This window comes from Aedes aegypti, chromosome 1 (genome assembly GCF_002204515.2).
Source record: "Aedes aegypti strain LVP_AGWG chromosome 1, AaegL5.0 Primary Assembly, whole genome shotgun sequence".
NCBI lineage: Eukaryota > Metazoa > Arthropoda > Insecta > Diptera > Culicidae > Aedes > Aedes aegypti.
In genome coordinates, this window is record NC_035107.1 from 25233739 (window position 1) to 25246210 (window position 12472).

Sequence of the window (12472 nt, forward strand, 5' to 3'; positions counted from 1 at the left end):
ACCTTAGTGTTAGCCTCACGGACAATATCGTTCAAATTGGTAATGTAACCCGCCAGTTTGCGAATCTGTCCACTCTGGTACTCGATCAGCTTCTCGTCCAGGTAGTGAGCCACGTCCGGATCGTAGTGCTTGGTGCTGTCGGCATGCGAGATCTTCTTGTGCATACGGTGCGCTTCGTTCGCCAGCAGCTTCTCGTACTCCAAGGCCAACTGCAGCGAGGAGGTCTCATTGCTCTGAAGCAAACTGGAGACATCGTGCGCGCTGCTTCCCGCGCCCAGCTGTACGTAGGCACCGCGACGGCTCTGGTACTTGATCAGCTCGATGGTATCCTCCCAGGCTTTGTCCGACGTCTTGCGGTAGAGCTTCTCGAAGCCCGGCCGATCCAGACTGTACACATCGAACACGGCCGACAGCAGCAGGAAGTCGAACGACTTGTCCAGCATCTGCTTGGTGTACTTGTTCATATCGGGCTGGAGGTGCGGAAAGCCGGAGAACCGCGAAGTGCAAGTTCCTGTTGGGAGTGATAAGGAACGCATTAGTATTGTGTTAGTTAATACCATCACTACTATATGCACAAGCAGGTACTTCAGAACTTACTTTCTAAAACTCAGTTACAGTCACCAGACAGATATAGATCAGGGCTGAATCAAACACAAAATTTCGCATCGAATAGATTTGAAATTACACAAAAAAGAACGTGTTACCCGCTGAAAAAGTTACTGAAGCGAATCAAATTTTTAGAGGAATATTTTTTTGGTAGATAGTGGTAGACGTGTTATATAAAAATCTTTAGCAAGGGGTAAAAATAAAGAAATATGAGCCCCGGGTTCAAGGCCTTGAATTTGCTACCTATTGGTTCTGAAGACCTTTTCATACATTATTAGGCATCAAGCCCCTCAGAGCATAATCCAATCCATTAGATACATCTCATTACTTGTTCTGAAGAATGACCCTCAGCTGATCCATAACTGTGGGGTGACTGTATCAGCTGAGCGACAAAGGGGCCGCTGAATCATTCTTTTGTTACGCGCAGAGAAAATTAAAACGCAAAACTCCGCCATTTGGCTCGTAAAATCGTCACTTACCTTCATCGACGGAGCAAGTTCCGAGGCCGCTGGCGGCTCCATTGGCCAGGGCAATCCCGGCTGCCAGTCCCACAACGAGCAGATAGAATTTCATTGTTGAGAAGCACTAAAAATGGAGGACGACGGTCATTGTCTGGACAAATGGATTCATTGTTTGACCCCACAGTGGCCCGGTACACTTACCTTTAGATTTTGTGAATCTTCTGTACCCGACAAAATCCAACTGTGCTAGAATATTGGTCCGATTTCGGAAATAATCGATAATCACCTGCAACTTGACTCGTACAGGAAGGAAAATTTTGTGCGACGTATTCCACAAAGAACCAAAACACGATTGACGACTCGTTTCCGTGAGTGACCAATTTTTGCGTCTTGGGCCTTTCTCTCACTTTGTTCGGAGGTAGGGGTGTTCGAAACGTACTGCTCTTCGAACAAATTATGGAAGTATGCATCGAGGCAAGAAAATCCATATGCATGCCATTTTGGATCCGGCAGAAACAAGAACTAACTTTTTTAACATTTATTTTTGACGTTGTAGGGTAAGTGTTCCCTTAGTTGTGGGTGTTCCTATAGTTGCGGTAGTACCGTTTTCACTGATTTTATTGTATTAGTCACAGAACCGACACTGCCAATCGACGTATTGCAATACACTTACACTTAATACACTTAATTTTTTTCGCCGAGGCCGGCAAAAATAATCGCCGTGAACCCAACAGCTGAGATTTCGGCGAAAATCTCGGTGAAAGTTCAAAGTGCCGATTGTGCTGTAAAATATTAAATCAATCCAGCTGTCAAAATTCGACGAAGAGATCGGTAATCCATTACCGAAAATCTCGGCAAACTATTACCGAAATTCGGCAAATGATTATTTTTGATTGAAAGAATAAGTAGAAAACAGCTACACATAATTTTTAATAGTAAAAACCAAATTTGTTGAAACTAAATATTTTATTGCATTACAAGTGTATAAACCTCCACCACTGTAAACATTTCACTTTTCACTCAATTTAAAAAATGTTGTGCTCTTCCCAAAGCAAATACAGAGTAGCAAGACGACAATTTTCGCTGCACTTTTATTGTGAGGAGTAGAAGTTCCGGGAAGTATTCCTAAAAATATGAAAAAGGCTTTGAATCTCACTGTATCGAATGAATGATTAATTTGTAGGCATAATTATATGCCATAATACAATAAATTATGTAAATACTTACATGTTGGAGCTCTCCACGCGCTATTTCCAAGTAGTTTTTGATATATTCCGAGCACATGTTGATATCTGCAGCTCTGATTTTTGACAGATGCGCTTTGCCGAAATAGACCATTTCCGTCAGATCTAAAGGCCCAAACGCAATGATAGCGGAACGGCAACGGAATGCGGAACCGGTTCGCCAGCATGAACTATAATCAGCTTGTCGACTCAGTGTTGATCCAATTTCATTCGTTGTCAGCTCAGTCGAGATGTTGTGATACATGCTGGCGAACCGGTTCCGCATTCCGTTGCCGTTCCGCTATCATTGCGTTTGGGCCTTAACCCCCAGTTTTTGTATTTTTCTTCAAAGGCAATCATTTTTAATAAATATTAACGCTTTCAGATTTTGTTTATATGCACTCCCGATTTTCTTACAAATTTTTGAAAACATGGATACTCACCACATTTTGAAAAATTATTCGAGATGCGGCACAGTTTGTTCAACCCTATGGGTATCAGCGTGGTGATTTTGCAACAGTTTTTCGATTCCACCCCTGCATTGGGATGCTTGTTTACATTTGCAAACGTCAAATCAGGTGCGCGCTCAAACTGAACGTGATCCCGGTCAGGGCGCCCCAAACAGGAGCGCCACCGAAACTACGCATACAAACGTTTTTAAACCAGGTTGGAACTGGCGCAACCCGTTCTGAATCACAGTTCCAACTCCAACCCGATTCAAGTCTTCTTTTAGGAAAATATATTTCCACGGATTCAAAATTCAAAACCACCCCCTAACAACAAATCTCTCATCCACCCAGCAGTTACGGTATCGCTAGTTCTATTAGAGGCTATTTTTTACTATTCATGCCGACAGATAGCCTTAATCTATCTGTTGGCTGCTGATCCGGAAGATTTCCGCCTTAAAGCTAAGTATGCTGTTTCGCTCAAGAAAAGTAAAGAAATTCCTTGACTGAATGGGTCAAGAAATTTCCTACAGAGAGCCCCCTTTGAAGTGACATTTCTTCTCAACTACGTACTGCGATCAGAAAAATGGGATTTTCTTGACCATTTCTTGGAAGAAATTCTCCACGCATCGAGATAGGCGATTCCTTTTCTTGTCAGTAGCAAACCAGCCTTGAGGCAGCAACAGCCGCGCAAGGAAATTTTGAGCGGCTGTTGCTGCCTCTAGGCGGGAATCTTCCGGTATATTCAATCCATGATTCAATCCCTTCAATCCTCGTCGGTACAAAGCAGAGAGATCAGGCATCTGTCGACTACAATCCTTGCGTTACAGAACCGTGTAGTGTTCGCCGGGTGCGGTCATAACCGGCCGAAGCGGTGAAGGTGGTTTCCGCAGTGATTACGGAGTCTTCAGGAGCCGTGAAAGAAGGAGGGAGCGAAACCGCAACGGAGCCCATTATTATGAATGAAAACATAAACAAAAATCATCTGGTCATGCCAGCTGATCGTTAATAGTGGTTATCACGCCCAATGGTATGGGTGCCCTAGTGTAGATGTAGTTGTGAACCTTAGAGGAAAACAATATGCACTCAGTCTAGAAAAACACCCAGAAACCGGGTGTAAATTTTTCAAATTGAGTAATATTTCCATATGCATTTTGATGAGTGTTCCTATAGTGGAGGATCCCATAAGAAAACATCGGATACCGCAACTATAGGAACACAAATTAAAAATAAACCGCAACTAAAGGAACAGTGTACTAATAGTGGAGGTATTATTTTTCACTGACATGCCGTGGATTTCTGCGATGAAATATTTTTTCTCATTAAGTCAATGGTCGTTGCTTCCCGTTACAACATTAACATGTACATTAATTGTGCTTCTTGAATTTAGCCGATTAAATAAAGTTCAATCGCGCTTAGTACCTCCACTATTGGTACATCTATCCTATAACGTCTTACCAAAGACAAATTAAAGACCTTCATGTCCCTTGCAAATGCCTAAAATTTTATGGCTCATAAGGTAATCTAGAATGCCCTGAAAAGTGTACTGCGATGTGTCAAACTTGGGTACCTTTTGCACTACCGAGGGACCAAATGCAGTACTAGAAGTGGTACCCAATCTGAGCGCGAGTGCGACGGACCTGGTCTTACGGCAACATACTGGGGTAATTTCGAAAAACGAAAATCGCTCGCGTCACTAAAAGTGGTTAGATTTTTACCAATCGATTGGAAATCTTTCTACGAATCGACTCCATTTTCATGACTAAACTATTGAAAAATGGATAAATATCGAGACATGTCTTATTTTCCATAGAAAAGCACATTTTTCTTGTGTATCTCTAACACAGACATCATTGAGCGATATCTAAGCCACTTTCGTCATGCAAAGGGAAACGCCTCTTTCGGTCTTCTTCTTACTCCTCTTCATTCTGTCGTTTTCAGTCGAAGCCAGCCAAACTCCAATCAGTCACACGCGCATCCAGTCAATCGTCGACCAGCAACCGTAGAAGGACTCCTATTGGAATAAATTTTAAACGTTCGCCGCTGCTGCTGCTGTTTATTCCCAAGCTGAAAGCTGCGGGTTCCGTAAAATCGCTCATCATGGCCATACGCATCCAGCTAGCCCATCGAGTTCGTGGAGAACGTGTCCAGAAACCTTCATTATTGCCGTCGGAGGAGTGAGCAAACCATCGAAAACAAGTATGGAAGAGAAAGCACAAAATTACCGACTGCATTTTAATTTAATCGTCTTCGGTAATCTTTTGGTGTGTTTCTGTCTAAAGCTAAGTATGCTGTTTCGCGCTGTATGCTTTGAAGTGACATTTCTTCTCAACTGCGTACTGCGAAAAAAGTGATTTTCTTGACCATTTCTTGGGAGAAATTTTCCACGCATCGAGATAGGCGATTCCTTTTCTTGTCAGTAGCAAACCGGCCTTAACAATGGAATGGAAACCCAGTTCGATCGACGGTGATTACCCCCAATCGTCCTTTTGGGACAACAATTTCATTTTGAAAGAGTTATGAGAATTTTTCACCGTGAAGAGCGATATTACTGGATGTGATTAATTCATAATATCACCGCTTCGCTATAAAGACAATAGACCATTTCCGTCAGATCTAACCCCCAGTTTTTGTATTTTTCTTCGAAAGACAATCATTTATAATGAATATATACGCTTTCAGATCTTGTTTATATGCACTCCTGATTTTCTTATAAATTTTTGAAAACGCGGATACTCACCACATTTTTAAAAATAAAGGCCCAAACGCAATGACAGCGGAACGGCAACGGAATGCGGAACCGGTTCGCCAGCATGAACTATAATCAGCTTGTCGACTCAGTGTTGATCCAATTTCATTCGTTGTCAGCTCAGTCGAGATGTTGTGATTCATGCTGGCGAACCGGTTCCGCATTCCGTTGCCGTTCCGCTATCATTGCGTTTGGGCCTTAACTCGAGATGCGGCACAGTTTGTTCAACCCTATGGGTATACAGCGTGGTGATTTTGGATCTCACCCCTGCATTGGGATGCTTATTTACATTTGGAAACGTCAAACCAGGTCTGCGATCAGAATGATTGAGATCCCGGTCAGGGCGTTCCAGACCGGAGATCAAACGAAACTAACCTCAAACAACTTTCTTTGCTAACCTCAACTTTGCGTTTTCACCGGTCGGATCTCAATTTTTGCTGAAAGCAGTGGAATAATATGGAAAAAATGCAAATGTAGAATACTAAGAATCAATTTGTCCACCCTTTCCTCTAAACCAGTGCTTCCCAAACTTTTTAGACTTTCGCCCCCTTGAGGTCAATATGTTTTAGAATCGCCCCCCTGATATGTAATTTATATTTTTGTATTCAATAACCGCTAAACTGTGTTGAGATTCTTTTCTACATCTGTTCTTTCTTGTCATAAGCGTACCAAAAATTGATCAAACTATAAAATTTACTGGTAGCGGACATTAAATGTGATGAATATGTTGATCATTTTTGATGGTCGGTGTTCAGAAAGACTAAACTAGGGAATATTCTGACCATGCAAAGATAAATCAAACACTTTGTTAATTCTATTTTTTCTGATGTTAGTTTGATACAGATGTTCTACCAAATAAGTATGTTCAAATACTACAGAAAACAATACAAGTTTTGTCTTGTTATGAATGCTTAGAGTACGCTTTCTTGAAATCACGTAGAAATACTTGGAGCGATCTAAGCACTTCAAAATATATCCTCGATTTACATATCCATAATAAAACATGGAATTTATAATTGCAAATTTTCAATTATCTTGCGATCAGTACTGGCTTCTGCATCAGTTTTCACTAAACAGCGACCATACACTTTGGGCCTACTTGCTGCCTTTCGTATCTTATATAAATTTGTTACTGTTTCATCAATCACCTGTTATATTTGACACTGTTGAAATTAGTTTCAGAAATTTTGTATATTTTTATCATTATTTGACTGGCTTTTCGCCCTTGACGAGTTCACCACTATTTGGACTATCCTGAAGATGTTCTTTTATGGAAATCCAGAAAATTGTACCATACCGGTGCAACATAAGTTAAAAGAGTTGTATTTTTTTCAAACTCAGAAGAATTTAGATTTCTCCATTCCTTTTTCAGAAGTTTTAAAACTAGTATGTGCGTGAAAGAAAGAACATCAATAATCAAACTTTCCTATAAGAAACCAAAATTTTTTATAACAACTTGAAACGTTATATTTTAGAAAACTTTCGATTGCCGATTCGTATTTTAGAATTCACATAGGGTACAAAAAACTGAATACGCAAACATTTTGTTCTTGAAATCCTTCAAGTTATGTCTAACATGATTTGAAAACGGCATGCTTAGAGGTGTGGAAGATGTGCAAATAGAGATGTGAAATAAATAATTCTTCAAAGAGTACAATATTCCTTTAAAACAAGTGTCCTCTACAACGATTCATAATGTTGTTTTCAATTTGTCTCATACAAGCACTTTCGCCCCCTTTCTGGCACTTTCGCCCCCCAAATTCAGTTTTACAAATTTTCGCCCCCCTGGACATGAAAATCGCCCCCATGGGGGCGAATTCGCCCACTTTGGGAATCACTGCTCTAAACTATAACACTGAGAATCGTCTTCCAGCAGGAAAATATAACATTTCACTTCACAGATTCAAAATCCCCGAAAAAAAACAACTATCCCTCACCCAATAGTTACAGTAATCGCAATTTTTCATTAGAAACGACTTTCGGTATCATTATTTTTGATACTCATGCCGACAAATGCCTTATCAAACTGTTGGCTGATGATCCGGAAGCTTCCCGCCTTGAGTGAGCAATCTTCCGGACCATTCAAACTTCGGCGGCAGATCACGCACGACATCTATTCTGTTTGAATTCAGCAGAACCTTGTAACGTTCGACGGTTGCGGGAGAAGACAAAAATTAATCCGGTGGTCAGGATGGTCAACATTCTGCAGCAGAAGAGGAGCCCTGGAAGGTACCTTCGACAAAAAAAAACAAAACAAGATTTCATATCCTTCCTTTATTTATCCTTTGGTAAAGAATTTGCGGATTTGTTGTTACACCCGGTACTATATCAGACCGGACATTATAAACCAGCCACTCTCCTGTCTCAATCCCGAACGAAAACCGCTTCCATCAGCGAACTTATCGAAATTTTCTGGCTTCGCGTTCGGATTCCAGCAGCGTCAGGATAAAAGTCTAAAATCGTCACCTTCGCGAGGTTTGGCGTTGTGGATGATCCGACAGTTCTGCTCGCTGAAAATTTTACCTTCGCCTGGCCCACTGACCCTGGGAACCGGTGCGGCTGAGGACATTGATAACTTGAGCCAAAACGACAGACTTATCCATGATTTTGTCTGATTTTTTTTGCTCATATGTGGCCACTAGTAAAATAACACGGCGACAAGGGATGATAACGATCTTGTAAAATGAAATGCCCATATGATGAAAGAAAACATAAACAAAAATCATCTGTCATACCAGCTGATCAAAAACTCACCACAACGTGATGGCAAAACCATAAGGGAAAAAGGGGTCTCCGTTTTTTCGGGGTGAATTAAATTCTAGGGGACCGAGGGGTGAAGTAACGTGCCGCCAGTTTTTCATTGTTTTTCAATAGTTAGAGGCTCCAAAACATATCGGTTCCTTAGGAAAGTTTGTTTAGTAAATTGACAGAAAGCATATAAGCCAATAAAAAAAATTCACGGAAATGGTCTATTCACTTCAACAGAAGTTTGGCCAACGGATTGAATGTGTAGATGCGACGCAATGAATGTTGCGACACCATAATGAAGCAGAAAAACCCAACTAACATTTAGTGCAAATGTAAACATTCTCTAGGCCTTCTTTATACGGTTTTATGCTGAGTAAAGGCGCTGTACATACGAACGAAAGCTTCTATGCGATCCTTTTACCAACAAATCTGGCGAATCTACTCAGCTACTTTTAAGCTGTATTGGGTTGGCAGCTCTTATTCATATCGATCATTGCTCTATTTCGACAGCTATACGACAAGTAGCTGTGTAACATCTTCGGAAGGCGCTTTCTCAACCATTTTGCAACTGTTGAATAATTATTATACAGCTTCGCTGTATTATCGATTAAATATTATTTTCAAGCTGTTTCACAGCTTTCGGAATTCATATCATAAGTATCTGAATTTAATGTTCCCAACGTTACCTGCCACCGCTTGGAATCGAACTCACGATCTCTGCATCCACAAGTCTCGACGCTGTCCTTGTTGCCACCACAGTCTATATAGAAAAGCAAAGAAAACACACCGTTTTGTGCTACATCGAAAACGGTTCACGCAATATTTTATAATGATCGTAAAAGATGCCATAGCCACGCTTACACTACTTCATCAGGCTGTAAAAGGGTGCGAAACGTCAAACGCAATGTTTACATCCAACAAGCTGAGTAGATGCGCCACAAGTTGTTGTTTACAGCATACTGCTGTATGCTCGCTGTATAACTAACGACAAAGCGCTTCTTAAATATATATTAAGCAGCATAACAAATCATATTGTATAGAAGCAGCCGGATTGATGATGGCGAGTTTTATTCCACATCATTAGGTTGCTATCCTTTAAGGTGTTGAGTTACAGCTTAGTGAAAGCTGCAAAAGCGATAACTGATGAAATTTATTCAGCTAAGATTTGTAGCTGCAAAACGTTTGCGTTACAGCTGTATTAACGCTAATAGTTCTATTTTTGACAGCTTTCATTTTTTGCTGCGTTCGCTGCTTCAATTCAACTGTTATACAGCACAAAGCAAATAATCTTGGCTTATAGCGCTAAAATTGTTAGTTGGGAAGTTTTTCGTGGCGCGGAACTTCTTCGAGTATCAAAAGGAGACCATGCCAATCATCGTGACAGGCAACTTCAACATCGATTTGAGAAAAGAGAAGAGCATGGAGTTAACGGACTTCATGGACAAATACCTCAACCTCAAAATAGCTTCGGAAGGCAACCAATCTTAGTGGATCATGCGTGGAACTAACGTTCAACCTTAATATTTGTTTGGAGAGCAAAAGTTGCCGCCCATGCTTCTTCTTCCATCGACCGGTTCTATCGTTGTTGAAGTGTTAACCGAATCAACCAAATAATAACACACAATGTCCATAATAGGTCAGCATTGACATGCAACAAGTTTGACATGCAAGTTCGTGACGGTCTCAAGCCAGGAAATAGAAAAAGCTAACGTTATCCAACTTCAACTTGGCGGTCGTGTCCCGGAAAATACCTCTTACTTTTTCTCAATCTTCAAGCGTCATGACTAATATTTGAACAGTGCGCTGTGTTCATAAACGTAAGAATGCAGGCCCACACTTAGAAACCACAATCAAAAAGTCACACTGGCGCGATCCGGTTTGGTGGCGGCGCGACTATATTTATTTCGCTACAATGGACTGCGAAGTGCGACCTCAGAAGTGTGAATAAAAATACGGGATTACACCGAATCAAGTTGGCAAGCATGGGAAAATTACCCGGATAAAAACGTATCATTCAATGAATAGAATAAACCATTAATGTACAATATAACGTATTGGATACAATACAGAGTATTGTAATTGAATGTCGAAGCAACATTATTCTTGTTTGGATGTACAATTCAAAAACAATATAATATATTGTAACAGAACACTGTATTGTTTTTAATTGGTTTTATGCCTTACAATTTTGGTCAAATTCCTATTTTCGCGTAAAAAAACTCTTGATTTTTTCTATGTAGCTTTGCTGAAAGAAGTAAACAAAACAAGTTCAGAAAGCAATAAATCTCGAAGACTTTTTCAAAAGGACGTAAGTCAAAAAATATACACAAACACATTTTATGCTGTGAAGTACTGCTCGACCTCTAACAATATTATTAATTTGATGAATATTGTCATAATCAACTTACAAGAGATTTTAATTAGTTTTTACAAAATGACGAAACATTCCAACTGACGTTTTTAGAAATTACTTTCGTTACGCCTTTTTGGTTGCAAATCGACGAATCTATTAAATTGACAGACAACAGACATACGCTCTAATAAAAACAACGTAACTAACATAGAAATAAAAACAAACATCGATTCGACTTTCGCCGTTTTGGTTTTCTTTTATTTTCAAACATGGAAAACATCTAATGGATGACTCTTCTGGTTTTCAGCTGCCACTTGGTAAAATAAACAATAATCAAAACATATTAAACTATTTTATTGCATTCTAGCTGTCGCACAACATCTCGCAACAATGACTTCAGGGCAGCAATATTATAATTACAAAGGCCATAGCCGGAGTGGAACAAAACATTACAACATTAAGAATACAGAATCCGCATGATTTCCGCATTCGCATAAATTTCGCGAAAAAATGAATGATTGTTCAAAATTTTGGCTTTTTTCGTGTCAATTTTTTACCCGTTGGGTGAAATGAGCATAATTAGTACTTACCCTATCTGAGTCCGTATTTACACTCCACTCGTTTGCAAAAAGCCGTCTAGAGCCACTGGTAGAGCTTGAACGTGGACGATTTTATGCGTTGTCATTAGGATAAACCGGCCAAGACCAACATGTCGGCTCTCTTCTCCTTCTCAATATCATCGAAACCATCGTAATCCTCGTCCTACTCGTCACTTGCCATCGGAAGTCAAACACAATCAAAACTCCGTCTGCGCCTGCGGTAGTAACGTCCAAATCACCGTACCAGCACATTTGCCAACTTTTTTCGGGATCATTCAGTATTCCAGATACTTGAATATGTGCTTGTCTGGTACTGAATAAACGTTGTGTGAATTTGTCCATCTGCTATTTTGACGAGCTCAGCTTAAAGATTCGCAATCCTCCAACCTACAGGTGTTGCCACAATCATGCGAATTGTGATCTGTGCTCCATCGACGACCTCATCCGCTACATGCAGTTTATCTGGGGGATGGATTTCTAATTTTCACTATTCAGATGAGCAAAAGAATAATTTGAAACACTGAATTAATGCTACTAAAATTGTTAATTCAATCTGTAACTTACCTCAACGATACAATCTCCAGATGGTTAGAAGAAAACACAAAACAAAACAGTTTAGCAAAAACAAAGTGCTAATTTTGTAAATAAACACTGTTTTTGTTTGCTGCCAAATTGTCGTATGTCACATTTATGTTGTGCAGCTGACGTAACGTATTGACGAAAGTAAACAACAATATGGTAACATAGCGTAACGGTTAGACGAAAGTAACACATTGGATAATAGAATGACTTATGAAAAGAGCGTATCTCAGCTCGCGAATTCAAAACGTGGTAAAATGTATTTTTTCAATAATCATAGTACAATTTTCAACGATTGGAATTATTCGTATAGGAGCTTCAAGTTATGTATAAAAAGCTTCCTTTGGACGTATAAAACATAAATCAAATTGTGCAGGTTTTAAATAGGTATTGAATATAGGTTCCATAAACCTGACCCCGATTATCTCAGCAAGAGTGAAAACGACTTACGCCCATTTGAAAAAGTGTTCGAGAAATGTTGGGTGAAAAATATTCAAAACGTAAAAATAAGTAGTTTTTTAGAAGTCACTTGACATTAGCTGTAACGACGAATGCAGCCATGATAAATTTACTTTATTATTTACTTGTATATTTGTAAATTTACTTTATTATTTACTTGTATAATGTTAAAATTATTTTGCTACTTTTGGCACGAATATCCGGTAAGTTGGGGGACAATCCATACAAAATACAAATTCTATACTTTTC

The 12472-nt window shown here is 39.8% G+C and overlaps 1 protein-coding gene and 1 long non-coding RNA gene across 2 annotated transcripts; both read right to left on the minus strand.

Moving 5' to 3' along the window:
• Window positions 1–2: 2 nt before the first annotated feature.
• Window positions 3–1437, minus strand: LOC5580073 (soma ferritin; the record flags this gene model as incomplete). Its single annotated transcript, XM_001654764.2, is given in 3 exon segments — window positions 3–511; window positions 1086–1191; window positions 1269–1437. Coding segments are annotated over 2 exon segments (603 nt in total), but the record flags the coding sequence as incomplete, so codon positions are not given.
• A 9379-nt stretch (window positions 1438–10816) lies between these two features.
• LOC110674378 lies at window positions 10817–12206 on the minus strand. The gene is made up of 2 exons (XR_002498807.1): window positions 11750–12206; window positions 10817–11672 (listed from the first exon to the last, which is right to left on the minus strand). It is a non-coding gene; the product is annotated as an uncharacterized LOC110674378 (long non-coding RNA).
• Between the last annotated feature and the right edge of the window lie 266 nt (window positions 12207–12472).